The sequence below is a fragment of the Giraffa tippelskirchi genome, chromosome 7 (genome assembly GCF_054371585.1).
Source record: "Giraffa tippelskirchi isolate mGirTip1 chromosome 7, T2T-mGirTip1v1.2.pri, whole genome shotgun sequence".
Taxonomy (NCBI): domain Eukaryota; kingdom Metazoa; phylum Chordata; class Mammalia; order Artiodactyla; family Giraffidae; genus Giraffa; species Giraffa tippelskirchi.
This window is the reverse complement of record NC_137281.1, coordinates 91944934-91961783: the sequence shown is the minus strand read 5'-3', so window position 1 is coordinate 91961783 and position 16850 is coordinate 91944934. Positions and strand designations below refer to the sequence as shown.

Below are 16850 nucleotides of genomic sequence, written 5' to 3'. Positions count from 1 at the left end.
TGAGCTCATACAATGCTTGTCTTTCTCTAACTTATTTCACTTAGCATTATATCCTCAAGATCCATGCATGTTGCTACACATGGCAGGATTTCCTCCTTTTATAGCTAAATAGTGTTACCCTCTGTGTGTCTGTGTGTGTCCATATGTATGTATATACCACACTTTCTCTATCCATCTATCTGTGGACACTTAGACTATTTTTTTCTATGCTTTGGCTATTGTGAGTAATGCTACAATCAACATAAGGATGCAGATACCTCTTGGAGATGCTAATTTTGTTTCCTTTGGCTATATATCCAAAAGTGGGATTGCTGGATCATTTGGTTGTTCTGTTTGTGATTTTGAGGAAACTCAACACTTTTTCCATAGTGGCTGCACAATGTATATTCCCACCACCAACAAGGGTTCCCTTTTCTCCTCATCCTCACCAACATTTTTTATCCCGTTTTTTTTTTTTTTAATAATCATTCAGATGGGTGTGAGTTGATACTTCCTTGTGGTTTTGATTTGCATTTTCCTGATGGTGAGTGTGTTAAGCCTCTCTTCATGTATTTGTTGGCCAGTTGTATGTCTTCGGAAAATATCTGTTTGGGTCCTTTGCCCATTTTAAATCAGATCATTTGTTCTTGTTGTTGAGCTTTTGAGTTCCTTATGTATTTCAGATATTAACTCCTCATTAGATATATGATTTGCAAATATTTTATTGCATTCTGTAAGTTGCCTTCTCAAATTCTCTTCATCTCTGATTTTGGACAATTTTATTATAATGTATCTTAGAGAAGATGGTTTGGGCTTGAAATTTGAGGATGACTTATTAGCTTTATAAACTTGGATGTCCAAATATCTCCTCAGGTTTGGGAAATTCTCAGCCATTATTTCTTTAAAAAAAAGCTTCCTGCTTCTTTCTTCCTCTTTTCTCCTGGGCTCCAGTGATAGGTAAATTGTTTCTCTTAATGGTGTCCCTTAAACCCTGTAGACCTTCTTCATTCTTTTTCATTTTTTTTTTCTGTTTGTTCTGCTTACCGGATAATTTCAAGTCATTTGTCTCTGAGTTGACTGATTCTTCTGCTTGGTCCTGAAGAAGCTCTCTATTGAATTTTTCCATTTAGTCATTATATTCTTCAACCCTAATATTTCTTTTCTGTTCTTTTTAATGTTTTTTTTTTTTTATGTTTTGTTCTATCACTTTGTTGAACTTATATTTTTGTTCCTGTTTTCTCTATATCATTAAGTTTATCTGGATTCTCTTGTAGCTCTCTAAGCATCTTTAGAATAACTATTTAAAATTCTTTGTCAGGCAATTCATGCATCGCTCTTTGTTTAGTTTCAGTTACTAGGCATTTGCTGTGTTCTTTTTGTGGAGCATGTTTTTCTTGTTCTTCATGAGCCCCATAGCCTTGCATAGGAATTGTGCATTTGAGGAAGCAGTTACCTCTTCCAGACTGTATGGACTACCTTTGGTAAAGAAAGACCTTCATCTTCAGGTGGGGCTCTTCTGGTACAGGAATGTAAGGCAACTTCAGGTCCAGACAGCACATGATGTCTTGTTGACTCGGGCCCCTGGGGTCAACAATATTGACGACTGCGTGGTTCTTGGCCAGTGCTGCCTGGGGTCCTCCGTGACTGAAAGGGCTGTCGGGGCCCTAAGCAGTGCTTCAGGTCTAGCAGCTAGGGACCAGGGCAGGCAGTGGTGGCGGTGTCCAGAGCCAGTGGTACACACATTTGCAGGGACCAGCTGCAGACACACATGTAGTGGCAAGGGTGGGGCTAGCAGCAAAGACCAGAGCCAGCTGTGGGTACAATGACATGTGGGGAGACCCTGCTGGGTCTCACCTGGGTGCATGTACAGCAGTGAAGGCCCAGAATAGGTGCTGGGCTGGCAGCATGCAGGTGCACAGCTGGAGTGGCTAACCCTGCAGCTGAAGGAGTCTCGAAGGTGTCTCATACTTGCACAATCACAGAGGCTGGGGCTGGCTGCTGATGCAGATTTGAGGTTCTGGCTGTTGCTCGGGAGCAATGGGGAGAGAGTCAAGTGACTGGGCATCTGTGAACACACAAACCGATGGGACAGAATCCTGTGAAATCCGGATTTTGTGGCGGCTGTGCTGGCTTTTGGTTTCTTCAGTGCCAAAAGCTGCTGGGTCCTCAGCAAGCAGGTCCCTAGGGAACAGGGGGTCTCCTACTGTGTGGCTGATACTGGTCACCCCTGCCTTCTTTCCTGTTCTTAGGTGTCTCTAGGCATCTCAGCTTTACCATTCTCTGGGTGGGGTGAAACCAAAGCTGGTCCTTCATGCAGTGCCCCAGAAGGCTCTGGAAACCAATCACACACCCTACTCTCACTAACTGGCAAAAGAAACTCTTTCTAGTTGAGGAGTTTCCTTCTTGGCACTGAGCAGTGCCAGCCTGAAGAATGCAGGCAGCATGAAGCCACCCTTCCCTCCCCCTTTGTGCACTTACTCTCAGATATTTTGTTCCACTATATATTCATTGGAAGGACTGATGCTGAAGCTGAAACTCCAATACTTTGGCCATCTGATGCAAAGAGCCAGTTCACTGGAAAAGACCCTGATGATGTGAAAGATTGAGGGCAGGAGGAGAAGTGGGCAACAGAGGACGAGATGGTTGGATGGCATCACCAACTCAATGGCATGAGTTTGAGCAAACTCCTGGGGATAGTGAAGGACAGGGAAGCCTGGTGTGCCTCAGTCCCTGGAGTCACAAAGAGTCGGACATGACTGAGTGACTGAACAACAAATGTTGCTGCAGTTTCTTGAGTGGAGCCCTCCCTAAGCCCTCCCAAAGCTGGTGTTGTCCACGGATTAGCTGAACTTTGTGGGGAGATCAAGGTTGTGGTCTTCTACTCCCCCCATCTTGGTGACATCATTCTTGAATATATCACATGAAGCCTCTGAGAAATCATGTGGTAAAGAAGATAAATGTTGAACTCAATGTTTCCCAAACTTTTTGAACACAGAACACTCATTGCTGCTGCTGCAGCTAAGTCGCTTCAGTCGTGTCCGACTCTGTGCGACCCCATAGATGGCAGCCCACCGGGCTCCCCCGTCCCTGGGATTCTCCAGGCAAGAACACTGGAGTGGGTTGCCATTTCCTTCTCCAATGCATGAAAGTGAAAAGTGAAAGTGAAGCTGCTCAGTCGTGTCCGACTCTTCGCGATCCCATGGACTGCAGCCTACCAGGCTCCTCCGTCCATGGGATTTTCCATGCCATAAAAGTTCTGTCTTCAGAATACCAGATGTTTGAGAGATTAATTCAGCCTCACCTGTTCATAAACAGCTCTCCCTAGTGCTCAGGAGAGGAGACGCATGCAGCGTCCTGTCTGGAAGGAGTCCTCTCCTTGTTCTCCCAGAGTCCTGCATAGATGCCTGGGCTGAATTAGGTTTTGGGCTGGATAGCACCAAATGTTTGCAACTCTTGGGGTGCCTTATGAAGTACAGAATTTACAGAATTTATATAAGCTGTGACTTTAGCTTGATCATTCAGGGGCTCTCTTTCCTAGTTTTTGGTCTTAACTAAACTGTAGGAGGAAGACTTTTTCTTTTTTACCCACTTTAGAGATCCTTTTTGTTCTCCACGTCGAGAAATTTTTCTTTTCTTCATGGCATTTTCCTCACTTTTGACCCTTTTTATTAAAATAAGGTTACAATTCTTGAATGATTTTCTGATCTAAATTTCACCGAAATCAGATAATAGTTACTAAATACTGAAAGAGTATGTCCTCAGTGTTGTGCTATTTAGGTTGCAGTGCTTATAAGCATGACATAGTTTTCAATTTAATCTGCCTTACATTTTTCTCCCTCCCCTTTTTATGTCATCATTGAACAAAGCAGTAAATCAAGCCCTGACTCCTGGCATTTGCTCACCAACCTCAAGCTCCCAATGTGATATCGCTGAGCATAGAGTTGGACAGAGAATTCACATAGCACCCTGCTGTACTGTATTTCCAACATATAAATACAATAGATGTAAATAAAATCAAATATAGATTATAGTACAATAATTGGGAAAGTGATAAGCTTTGAATATTTGTCATGTTTTAGAATATACTTAATTACAAACTATAATTTTAATAATGGACATCTCTAATAACGGGCTCACTAAATTCCTGAAATTTTAGCAATCAACTCTTCCAAGCCACTATAAACTGACTGTAGCACAGCATTGTATTATTTCAGAAATTACTGTTTCTTGTCAGGAGAACAAGCCATAGACAGACAAGCTCTGTGTTCCATTTGAGGCTGTGGAGATAGAAAAGGGAACATGACATTCTCTCTGTTTCTTTCAGATGGGTCGGTCACTGAACCAGATATGGCAGCCAACTTCTGCCCCGACCACAAGGCGCCCATGGTACTGTTCTTGGACCGTGTGTATGGCATCAAGGATCAAACTTTTCTGCTCCACCTGCTGGAAGTTGGATTTTTACCTGACTTAAGATCCTCTGCCTCTCTAGATACGGTAAGTGGTTAAAATGAGAAAATTGTTTTTTCATCATTGTAAGCGATTAATATTGGAATTAGAAGTGAAGGGTCTATCCACTCCCTGGTCACATATTAGTAGCTTGCTTTAAAGAGTGAGAAAATAGAGAAACAAGAAATGGAGGATCTGAATTTCCTGGTCCAGAGACTTAAATGTAGGTAAACTGGACCTGAGATATTCAATCTAGCTCCGTCCAGTGCAGTTTCCTCGGCACTGTTGTGGTGGTGGCAGGGAGTGGTGCGTTGCAGGGTGTTTAGCATCATTCCTGCCCTCTACTGGTACTACACACCAGTAGCACACACCCCAAAGCAATTCACCAGATGTACCCTGGGAGACACAGTCACCCTCACATGACAACCACGGCTCTATCATTTATGAAGAAGGATGGCTGGCAAGCATGCTAGGCTGGAAATATTCTTCCTACTCTGACTCCTTAAGTTATATGCACTGACCATCAGGAAGGATAGTCTGAAGCTCAGGGCATGACAAGGTCAATGTAACAGGCCACGTACAAATCCAAGTTTGGAAGTCAAGTGTGAGGTAGGGTACTCCGTCATCGACAGACGTCAAGACTGGAGGCCCAGGAGTTAGAAAACAGGAATGCCGGGTGCTCCACGTCAGGACGAAGCAGAGAGATAGAACACTAGAAGTTCTGGGTTTAAGGAGGAAAGACCGATGAGATCAGCTTAAGTTTTAAAACAAATATTGACCAGCTTAGTGTTGTTTTTAATTTGTATTATTGTTTATTTATTTATCTAGCTGCGCTGGGTCTTTGTTGCTGCGCGTGGGCTGCTCTCTAGTTGTGCTACACGGGCTTCTTGTTGTCGAGACTTCTCTCGTTGCCGAGCACAGGCTCTAGGTGCACATGGGCTCAGCAGCTGCAGCTCGAGGGCGTCAGAGCACAGGCTCAGCAGTTGTGGCACATGGTTTTAGTTGCTCTGCTGCATGTGGGATCTTCTGTACCAGAGATCGAACCAGTACCCTCTTCATTGCAAGGTGGATTCTTAACCACTGGACCCTCAGGGTTGTTTTTAAAGAGCCACTGGCATATCTTCTTGGTCAGTTATAAAATTTCTCAAAGGCACCACCTGGTGTCCAACAGCAATCAAAGTCTGAGCTCCAGTGAGGGGTGGTCAGCTAGCCAGTACCTTAACTGGGGTGAATTCCACTTGAACGAGTTACTTAGAAATGGATGAAGTCACCCAGAAGTGGAAAGCAGTATGAGCCCCAATCTGAATGGGCATTCCATCCCTCTCTGCGGCATGGAGGTAAGAAATGATATATCCATGAAGGCATTAGGGGCATATGGCTGTTTTGTAAAATTAAAACAATTAAAAGCTTCCACTGCTTTTTTTTTTTTTTTTTTGAGCTTTCTTATAAGTTCTTTGATTTAAGAAATAAAAAAAAATCAACTTGTGGGATATTCCCAAATTTCCTTATCAAAGGGTTCACCTTGTTTATAAATCAGATAAGCACCAAATAATCTTCTAGAATTTGGTGTTCAAATCATAGGCTTATCTACACACTAACTTCCACAAAAGAAGCTTTGTATTCGGTTTCTCAGCACATGCATTTTCATACATTCTCTTTTGAAAACTTTTAAGCCACTGGCATCAAAGCTCTTCCAACTATGTCTTTTAAAGCAATAAATGTGGAAGATTAGCTATTTCTTTCCATTTGATTACTGCAGCTCCTAGAAGGCAAACTTTTGATAATTAATAGAAACACCCAGAAATATGTACCATTTAAAGAAAACAGCTTATCAAATCATGTTATAGGAAATATGTTAGAGATATAATAGCTGTGATCATCACAGGAAGTAAGGGTATTTCATCTCTGTGGGCCCCAAGGTTTCTTTAGAAGTTCTGCACTTAAAAAAAAAAAAAAAAAAAAGACAGTTAACCATGCTTGGGCTATATTTAGTGTCACTAAGCGGGCCTTCCTTAAATCCAGCCTGTCTAAATGAGCAGAGAGAACATTGTGAGTGATGATTACAGCAGAGTTTTCAAGAAGGCCGTAGATTTCTATTCCACGTACACGTTTTGCCATGAAGAAGTGTGTTCCCTTCGGTGATGTCTTACCCTCATGCCAATTATCAGATTGCAGATTGCTCACAGTGCTCATAAACTAGGTGATGGGATCAGAGCTCCACTTTCTCTCTGTGAAACTGTCACAAAATTAGTGTTTGAGTGCTTGCTGAGCCTGTGGTGGTGGTAGTTTAGTTGCTAAGTCATGTCCAACTCTTGCAACCCCATGGACCATAGCTTGCCAGGTTCCTCTGTCCATGGGATTCTCTAGGCAAGAAAACTGGAATGGATTGCCATTCCCTTCTCCAGGGGATATTCCCTACCCAGGAATCGAACCCACATCTCCTGCAATGCAGGCAGATTCGTTACCACTGAGTCAACAAGGAGCCTGTAACCATTTGCTAATCTCGAAATCACAAGAGGACAGCTTGTGAGTCTCCATAATGATAGAAAAGAGACGGAGAACCAGAATAATATTATAAATAATAATACAGGAACTTGGCAGTTTGCAAACAACAAGGGTGTTGGGTTAGACTGATCATCAGCTGGTTTTAACAAGGGTTTGGGATTCTTCTTGAAGGAAACAGGTGTTTGTGGACAATTTGGAGTGAGTTAGCACCAGTCACCCTTTGCTTTTCTTTTGTTTATTATTTCTTTTAACCTGATTCTTTTTTTCATTTAAGATGCAAAAGAGAAACAGGTCTCTTTAGACAGAGTAGGCAGTTGTTCAGTCTGTCACTGTGAAACACTCATATGAGTACACCTCCCTACCCTGCTGGTTATGAGCTCAGCACAGGGGAAGCCTGGCCCTGTCCTTCCTTGACTGACCAGCATCTCAATCCCCTTTTCTTAGGTTTCCCTAAGCACCACCGAGGCTGCACTGGCACTGAACAGGTACATATGTTCTGCTGTGCTCCCACTCCTCACAAGATGCGCCCCTCTCTTTGCCGGAACAGAGCACTACACTTCTTTGATCGACTCTACACTGCAGACAATATACAGGCTTTCCAAGGGGCGATCCCTCACCAAAGCTCAGAGGGACACCATAGAGGAGTGTTTGCTGGCCATTTGCAAGTAAGTGCACACTCCCATGTGTTTCACCTCTGTGTATGTGTCTGTGTCAGCTGCATTTAATTGTGTAACCCTAGACCTGGTAAATCTAGTCTGAGGATATGCTCAGACTCTAAGATTGTGCTGGGTCCCCTACTTGCCACAGGCTCTTTCTTTTTTTTTAATGTTCTGTTGAAATATAGTTGATTTACATTGTTGTGTTAAGTTTCAGCTGTAGAGCAAAGTGATTCAGTTATATATATATATATATATATATATACACACACATATATATATTCTTCTTCTTTAGATTTTTTCCACTGTAGATTATTAAAAGATATCATTCCCTGTGCCATACAGTAGGTCCTTGTTGTTTATATATATATGTGTGTGTATATATATATATATATATTACACAAACACACACACACACACACGGGCTTCCCAGGAGGCACAGTTGTAAAGAATCTATCTACCATGCAGGAGATGTGGTTTTGATTCATGGGTGGGGAAGATCCCTTGGAGGAGGAAATGACAACCCCTTCCAGTATTCTTGCCTGGAAAACTCCATGGACAGAGGAGCCTGGAGGGCTACAGTCCATGGGGTCACAAAGAATTGGACACAACTGACTGAGCATGCACGTGTGTGTGCATGCGTACACACACACGCGCATACACACATATATGTAATAAACTCCTAATTTATCCACAGGCTCCACAGGCTCTTTCTGATGAAGCTCATCTCTTGCTCTGGGGAAGTCATGGGACTGACAGCTCAGGCTCTAGCCCTAAGGATCGGTAGGCCAGGAGATGAGACCATCTTTCAGGCCTGAAGTATTCAGATTAAGAAGTGGTAAATTAGGATTACACAATACTATATGTGAAATATATAACTAACAAAGACCTACTGTATAACATACAGAACTCTACTCAGTATTCTGTAATAATATAATATGTAATATATGGGGAAAGAAGCTGAAAAAGAACATGTGTGTGTGTGTATATAACTGATTCACTTTGCTGCAGACCTGAAACTAGCACAACATTGTAAATCAACTATAGTCATAGCAGTAATGTTAGTCACTTAGTCGTGTCCAATTCTTTACAACCCCATGGACTGTAGCCTGCCAGGCTCCTCTGTTAATGGAATTCTCCAGGCAAGAATACAGACGTGGATAGCCATTCCCTTCTCCAGGGGATCTTCCAGACCCAGGGATCGAACCCAGGTCTCCTTCATTGCGGGCAGATTTTTTACCTTCTGAGCCACCAGGGAAGCCTAAAATCAACTATACTCCAATATAAATTAAAAAAAAAAAAAAGAACTAATGCTTTAGTTCCTAAACTAGAGCCAGAAGCAGGTTTTCCCTTCTGGGTAAGTAGACCTTTACACAGAGGCCAGACTATAAAAGCATGAGTCAAAGCAGCCCACCTCTAGGCCCCACAAGACCTGAAACAAAGAAAAGAAGGCATCTCCAGTCCCCATGGGGAATCAAGGCAGGAGTGTTTACTGCCACAGATGGGCAACCAGGGACAGAGTGTAAAGCCACCCTGAGACCCAGAATTGTCAGAAAACTACATCAGATCTTGTGGGATCAAAGGAAGAAGGGCTCTTCCAATGGCGAGTCTCAGCCACAGTCCAAGACCAGGCTCTGCTGTTTAAGCCAGTGGTTTTCCACCTCAGCTATGTATTAGAATCACCTGGGTGTCCAGGCCACACCTCAGTCCCCAAAATCCAAACCTTTAGGGATGGGAGCCAGGCCCCTAGCTTGTGAAGCTCGTCAGACAACTCCATGATGCAGCCAAGACTGAGAGTCACTGCTGTAGGTTGTCCTGGAATGAAGCCCAGCAGGCGTCCCTTTAGCAGCCAACTGGGTCTGGCCCTGATTCTTGTTGAGTGGGTTGTTTCCTAGTCACACTAGAGATGACTGTGCAGTGGTGGGACTGGGGCTGCCTAGGAAAAAGCAATTGGTCAGTCTGTTTAGGACCTTAAATTAAAAGGCCATCTCACATTTATGTTTCAAATGTAACGTGGTCCTTCTATTTTAAATGCTTCGTTAAAATTAACCTTTATATGCCATCTGTCATCTAAGGCCTATAGACCTCAACTATTGAGTTAGTTGCCCAAAAAGTTTGTTCAGCTTTTCCTGTAAGACATTACGGAAAAACAAACATTTTGGCCAACCCAGTACTTTTATGGGTCAAGCTATGTCATGCACAGTGCTATTTGCCTAGGATGTGGAGTGGATGGGGTGGGCCATCCACCCAGGCCCCATAAAAGGGGTTTCTCTCTGAGATCCTCGACCAAAATCAGGCTCTTATACTCTGACAGCACTTCATTCATTCTAGTATCATTAGAACTGGCAGGGAATTAAGCTTATTTGAATGTTGTTGGTCCTGGAAGGGAAACAACGCTTGGTAAACACACTACAAGCCTCTAGGAATTAATAGGGTGACTAAGGTTTCCATGCCACCACTGCACAAGGAGGAGCAGGAGCCCCATGACTGGTGGATATGGTTGGGCGTCTACTCTTCTCCTGAGTAGTGGCCAAGGGAATAAACAGTGAGTCTGCACAGAAATCCTTCCTGTCGGCATTGGTTCTATAATTGGCTGGTAGCTACTAAACTCCAGGAGTTGGTGATGGACAGGGAGGCCTGGCGTGCTGCGATTCATGGGGTTGCAAAGAGTCAGACACGACTGAGCGACTGAACTGACTGACTGACTGACATCCATCACAGCTGTAGGTCTTGTTCAACCTTTTCCTAGGTCTGAACTCACCAGGTATCTTGGGAACCAAACCAAAAGTCCTGTCTCCCAGCATAAGCCGCTTCCTAGTTTCGTTTTGTTTTTTTTTAAGTCATGGCAAGACTGATGTTAGCATATATGTCTTTAAAGAATCAGACCAGACCTTGGGAAAATTAGAATTTTATATCAAACCAAAATTAGAGCTCACAGCCCTATTCCTATATTCCTAGGAGCTTCTCCACTCTTCTTCTTGGCCATCTGAGCTCTAGAAACAGCAGGCAAACAGATACTTAACTAGCTTTATTATTTGTTAAGTCAGGAGTTAATCGAGTTAGAGATTTATTTTACTCCTTGATTTTGTTGGTCTAAGGTGATACTGCTGATTGGGTAAACAGTGTAAAAAAAGTGATTTTATATGTTTATGATTATTACATTTAGAGACAAGCTTTTACTTGCTGTACATCATGATTGACTTTTTCACTCCAGGGATTTTTATCGCAAGGCCAGCTCTAGCAAAATTTGTGAAACAGACAAGCTTTGTTGTCTATCTCCATTCACATCTATCCTCCTTGTAGTAGATGCCTCTGAGGTTATCTTTGTGGCATTTTAACATTCAAGATCAGAGTTATTAACTTTGCCTCCTTGTCTCTTAGGCATCTCTGGAAAGGGGACTGTGAGCTGAACTTATGTGCCAAATTGTGTCTATGTGTGTATTTTATCTGGGAAGAATCCAGAGGTTCCACAGGGTTCTAAAAGTTTTGGCAATCTAAAAATAATGGCTAAATCAATGTGGTTTATCTCTCCTTTCTCCAAATCAGAATGTACTTGTACCAATACCAAGGCCACGAATGCTATGATAATTTGATACATTGTTCTCTGATTATTCAATTTGCTTTTTAAAGAAGTTTTGGGTTTTTTTTTTTTTTGAAGACAAACCCTTAACCCAAATACATGATTTCAATAATGAGAATTTCAGGTTCAGTAACTCGGAGCGCCCTTCAAATCACCAGTAGGTGTCCTCAGATTCCACCTGTGCAGCTGGTCACCTCTTGCTTCTTCCTTGGCAGAGTTCAGGAGCATGGTCAGTCTGTAGAGAGAGTTCTAAAATCACCTGGACTTTCTTTCTGTTGTATTTCTGTTATATATATTTCTTTGCCCATACTCGGCGGCTGTATTTTGAGTGTCACAGACCCCAGAACATCCTGTCACACGGTGATTAGAATTTAACCTTAAGGATCTCAAGCCATGAGCCCCACTCTCTCTTTCTGCATTTTAACTACACTTGATTTTTAAAGTGTTTTACCATCGACTATGGTTTTATCCACGATCTTGTGATTTAGGAGCTAAGTGTTTTGAAGCTTAGCCCTAATATACGGTTATCGCTGCTGAGTATTTCATTCTCTCTCCCTTATTTTTTTTTTTTTCATTATATTCTTTTGTTTTTCTTATTCTGTATTGCAGTCACTTGAGGCCTTCCATGTTACAGCAACTCCTGCGACGTCTAGTTTTTGATGTACCCCAACTCAATGAATACTGTAAAATGCCTCTTAAGGTAAACCTCTCTGTTGTTACAGAAATACAGTCTATGGCGTAGGAAACGTGCCTTGTAAAACATGATCTTCACAACTGGAGGAGCAAAATACATCAGAAATGGGTTTTACCCCTTTGAGTTGATAGCAAACTAAATACAACCTCCAAAAGCAAGCCCTTTCTTTTTTATGATTTATTTATTTTTAATTGGAGGATAATTGCTTTACAAGATTGTGTTGGTTTCTGCCATACATCAACATGAATTAGTCACAGGTACACATATGTCCCCTCACTCTTAAACCTTCCACCCCCCTCTCACCCCATCCCACTCCTTCAAGTTGCCCTAGAGCACTGTGGAGGGCTGTGGAATCTCTGACAACATACAAGCTGTTGTCAGCATACAAGCTTCTTGAGTGTAGAGGTTGGAAAGAATAATTCTGCTGGATTCATTAACTGCTCCAATTTGCCTTAATCGATTTCCACCAATTACTTGTTATTTAGCAGAGGTTAGTGAGGGGACTTAGATCTTTGTACTTTCCTGCCCTAATTAGGTTTTCATAAGGTTTTTAATCTCAAAAAGCTTTGAAGTCCTGTGATTCTTCATTTAGGTGCAGAAAGTAAAATGTCCCTTTTCTTTTCCATACTATGTTATGCTTTTTTTTCTTTGTAACAGATCTTCTTTAAATTTTTTTCACTTCTTTTATTAGTAAAAAGTAAGGCCACAGAGCCCTGTTTTCATTATCTATTTCCTGATTTTCTCACAAATTACCAACATTTTATTGCTGGTATGGCGAGCATTCCGGCCTGGGCGAGAAGACACTACAGTCAGTCACCCACAAGGGCAATGTTTTTCATCTTTTATCTCTGAGGCACTTGCTCTAGTTGTATATTCAAAATGGTCAGCAGTGGTCAGCCACACCTGAAAATTCTGCCTAGTGATTTCAACAGAACTTTCCTTCTTTTCAGAAAAAATCTAAGCAAAGATTTCAGGAAGCATTTTACTGGGATAAACAGAATTCCCAGAGGCCTTTAATCCATCCTCTTGTTCCATGTTTCCTGGAGGGTGTGGATCCCACCTGCTGGGATGGGACCTTTGGCAGTGTACGTGTCCCCTCTACTGGCCACGTGGGGAACTGCTGTAACATGGTAGACCATCAAAAGACTCAAGTGAAAGGCAGGGAAGCCAGGGGCAAGAATCAATGTGGAGAAATCCGTGGACCCACAGCATGCTCCCTGCCCACCCCTCCCCATATCAGCATTACCAGATTTGCAAGCAAAGATCTCAGAAGAAATTCTCCCCAGGCCTGACTGGCTGGAACACAAACACTTCCAGAGGGTAGCATTTTCTCAGTTGGAGTAGTAACAGTTCCTCTCCCATTTTATAGGAGCCTCTGGTGGTGATTTAGGAGGCATGGGAGTTAATGGGGCAGATTCCGTTTGGGGTGAAGCTCGTGAGGCACAAGAGCAGACCATTCCCAGTGGCGTCCGGGGGCCTCTCTGTAGGCAGCCTAACTATGTGCATTGTTGGTTTCATTCTCCTGGTGGGTCTGTGCTGTTTTCTTCTTCCCTGTGTGCTGTCGATGCCTGCGGATCTTCTCTGCCCCACCCCGCTGGTGCACACTTGTTCTCAACCTGCCAGCTTCTGACGAATCACTATGAACAGTGCTGGAAGTATTACTGTCTGCCTTCAGGCTGGGGGAGCTACGGTCTGGCCGTGGAGGAAGAGCTACATCTGACAGAGAAGCTCTTCTGGGGGATTTTTGACTCCCTCTCCCATAAGGTAATGGCAGTGCTCCTGGAACAAAGAGGGGGTAAGGGTGGCCGGACCTCGGTGATACAAGCACCTACACATAAGAATAGCTGATTCCCAGCCACCCTCTGCCAAACACTTTGCAAGCGGATGGCATGCATTATCCCAACTACCCTGACCCTCAATTGACAGGTGGGAGATTTGTTGGTAACTTGCCAGACTCACAAAGTTAACATGTGGAGAGCTACTTTCAGAGTAAATCGGAAGAATACTTCCCGGTTCCAGGATTAATGACTGACTTCATCCCCATCCTTCCCTCCCCGCCCACCGCCACTCCCCACCCCTGCCGTTATATGGCGCCTGCCTTCACCAAGTTCAAGCCTAGAGAAGTCATAGCATCTGCCCTGAGGTGGGGATGTGGGATTCCCTGGAGACATTTCAGGGGAGGAGCTGTCCAGCCCCTGGGGAGGAGGAGCTTGGGGGAGGACTAAGGGCCTCTGCATCCCCAGCCTTCCTGTGCAGTCTGATTGGAACACAGCCCCGACTCTCACATGTGCTCCCTTTCCCTTAACATATATTTAGATTTGTGATGTGACCAGCTTTAGATGAAGTCAGTAACATTCAGGATGGTATGGCCGCAGATAGGTCACCAGCTTTAAAGTTTTTCGGGTTTTCATACAGAAGTCGAGAGCAGCTATACACCTGCAGTCTGGGGTTTGTTGTGTGTATGTGCTCAGTCATGGGCTACTCTTTTAAACCCCATGAACTATACCCACCAGGTTCCCAGTCCATGAAATTCTCCTGGCAAGAATACTGGAGTGAGTTGCCACTCCCTTCTCCAGAGCATCTTCCCAACCCAGGGACCAGACCTCCATTTCTTGCATCTCCTGCATTGGCAGGCGGATTCTTTACCACGGCACCACCCGCACTTAAATGATCTTCATGCCTGTCTTCCTTTGATCTAGTGCAAGCAGATCAAAGGTTATCCCTCACCCTACGTGTTTCAGCTGAGATTCCTTCCTGGCGAGGTTTAGGAGAGAATGGTGATACTGAGCAATCTGCTGACACTATCAGCGTGTGACCCGCATTGGCTACTGGGGGGCCCAGCCAAGCTGCTGTGCCCTCTCCAGGCACACGCTGGGTCAGTTTCTATAACCATCTATGGCCGACAAGTTTGTCGACTTTTCTGGCCTAGTGAGAACCACTTTAACCTTTAGATATTCCTGCAAGTAGCTAATTACGAGATACTGATTTAAACCTTGATTTAAGCTTCCTCAACCGACAGCAAATGGTGACTTGAAGCCTTTACAGATTGTCGCTTTTCTATGACGAGGATACCTCAGTTTCCACTAGAACCCATTACAGGTCTTACATGTTCCCCATTTTGGTTAACCTGGGAAAATGCATGTGTTTTGTTTGTTTTTTTTTTTTCCCCAGCCAATTGGTGAGTGGTTCTGCTGGTGGCTATGGTTCTGGTGTCTGTGCTAACCTGGTCTTTGTCTCTCCTCGCAGAGGTATGACCCAGATCTTTTCCGGATGGCCCTGCCCTGTCTCAGTGCAATAGCGGGGGCCCTGCCACCAGATTATTTAGATACCAGAATTTCAGCCACATTGGAGAAACAGGTCTCAGTGGATGCAGATGGCAACTTTGACCCCAAACCCATCAACACTGTGAAGTGAGTCCAGAGTCATCTCTAAGCTGGTCCTCAATTTTACCCTGTGGCCAGTGTTTTTCTTTCAGACGGAAGCCAGAAATTTAAACTTCCCTCCCTTCTCTCCCTTCCCTTCTCACACTGTTTGTCATGTCCCTTGACACTAAAAGTCACATCAGGTGCTGGATTTTGACCTCAACTCCTGAAGGTTTAATCCATCCATATCTGATTATGTGTTACATTATTCTATTCTGCACTTCTTTTTGGAGGGTGGAGTTGGTTTATTTATTATAAAAAATGGATGCTCTCCACATATGTCTCCCGAGGCATTGTAAGTATCCTGACAAAGGATGCAATTAATTTATTAATGAGTTTTTTGACAAAATCTTTGCTCTTTGTGAATTAGGCCTGTACAGTACTAATAGCATCATACATCAAAGCCCCTCCTTAAGTAACACTCAGCTGAGCTCCCACAAGACTTCAGGATGTGAGGGCAGAACAGCATGGTGGGGGGGTTCCTTATTTGAGAGACTGGACCTGCTCTTTGCCAACAGATGCTGGATCTTTGGAATGACTCTACAATAACTCCTTTTAATTTCTCCCTCTGATTCTCCAGCATGCCTCACTGGTGGTGATTAGGCCATGGACAGAGTATTAGACAATATCTACTCGATTTTGCCTTTGGCAATTCTGTCTCAATTATGATAATGGGTCATGGGGCATACAGGCTTAATCTCCAGCTGCATTTTCAGTGAAAAGCTCCAAACCTGCTGTGGTATGAGCAGGGAAGAGCAGGCATCCTGTTATGGACCCCTTGGACTTATGTCTTACAGCAGTAGTTCTCAGATGAGAGCCATAGCCTGAGCCCTTCTCTGGAGCTGTCAGCTTTGATAACATATATAATTCATCTTTGGGAAAATTAAATACACATTCCATCATCAGAGCCTTGAGCTGAGTGAATGCGGGGAAATAGAATTGAACCTGCTGTAAGAAAGAGGTAAGGGATGTGGTATACCTTAAGGCTGGCCAAAGGGAAGGCAGGTTTTGATTTGGAGAACTGCTGCTGCTAAGTCGCTTCAGTTGTGTCCGACTCTGTGCGACCCCACAGATGGCAGCCCACCAGGCTCCGCCGTCCCTGGGATTCTCCAGGCAAGAATACTGGAGTGGGTTGCCATTTCCTTCTCCAGTGCATGAAAGGGAAAAGTGAAAGTGAAGTCGCTCAGTCGTGTCCGACTCTTAGCGACCCCATGGACTGTGGCCTACCAGGCTCCTCCGTCCATGGGATTTTCCAGGCAAGAGTACTGGAGTGGGGTGCCATTGCCTTCTCCGTTTGGAGAACTTGGCCCTATGAAAACATCAATGTGCCAAAGGATGCCAAAAGGTGTGATAATGTGGACGCTTTTATAAACATTATAAGACAGTGTGAAACTCTAGCAATTGTGTGCTAATGATGACTTGTTCCATGCTAATTTGAGAACACTGATTTCTTCAGATAGATTTCTGACATCAGAGGCTCTTTGAGTAATATGAATAATAGAGACTAACTCTGACCAAAACTTAAACAGAAAGGGACCTTATTGTAAAAAAAATACAGGATCATTATT

The 16850-nt window shown here is 43.6% G+C and overlaps 1 protein-coding gene across 1 annotated transcript in view; it reads left to right on the top strand.

Moving 5' to 3' along the window:
• Positions 1-16850, top strand: part of RYR3 (ryanodine receptor 3) — a 555495-nt gene that overhangs the window by 433660 nt on the left and 104985 nt on the right. Inside the window, exons 47-51 of the mRNA XM_081507033.1 lie at positions 4304-4473; positions 7375-7595; positions 11776-11866; positions 13484-13624; positions 15107-15270. Coding sequence (XP_081363159.1) covers positions 4304-4473; positions 7375-7595; positions 11776-11866; positions 13484-13624; positions 15107-15270 — 787 coding nt within the window. The remainder of the gene's footprint in view (positions 1-4303; positions 4474-7374; positions 7596-11775; positions 11867-13483; positions 13625-15106; positions 15271-16850) is intronic.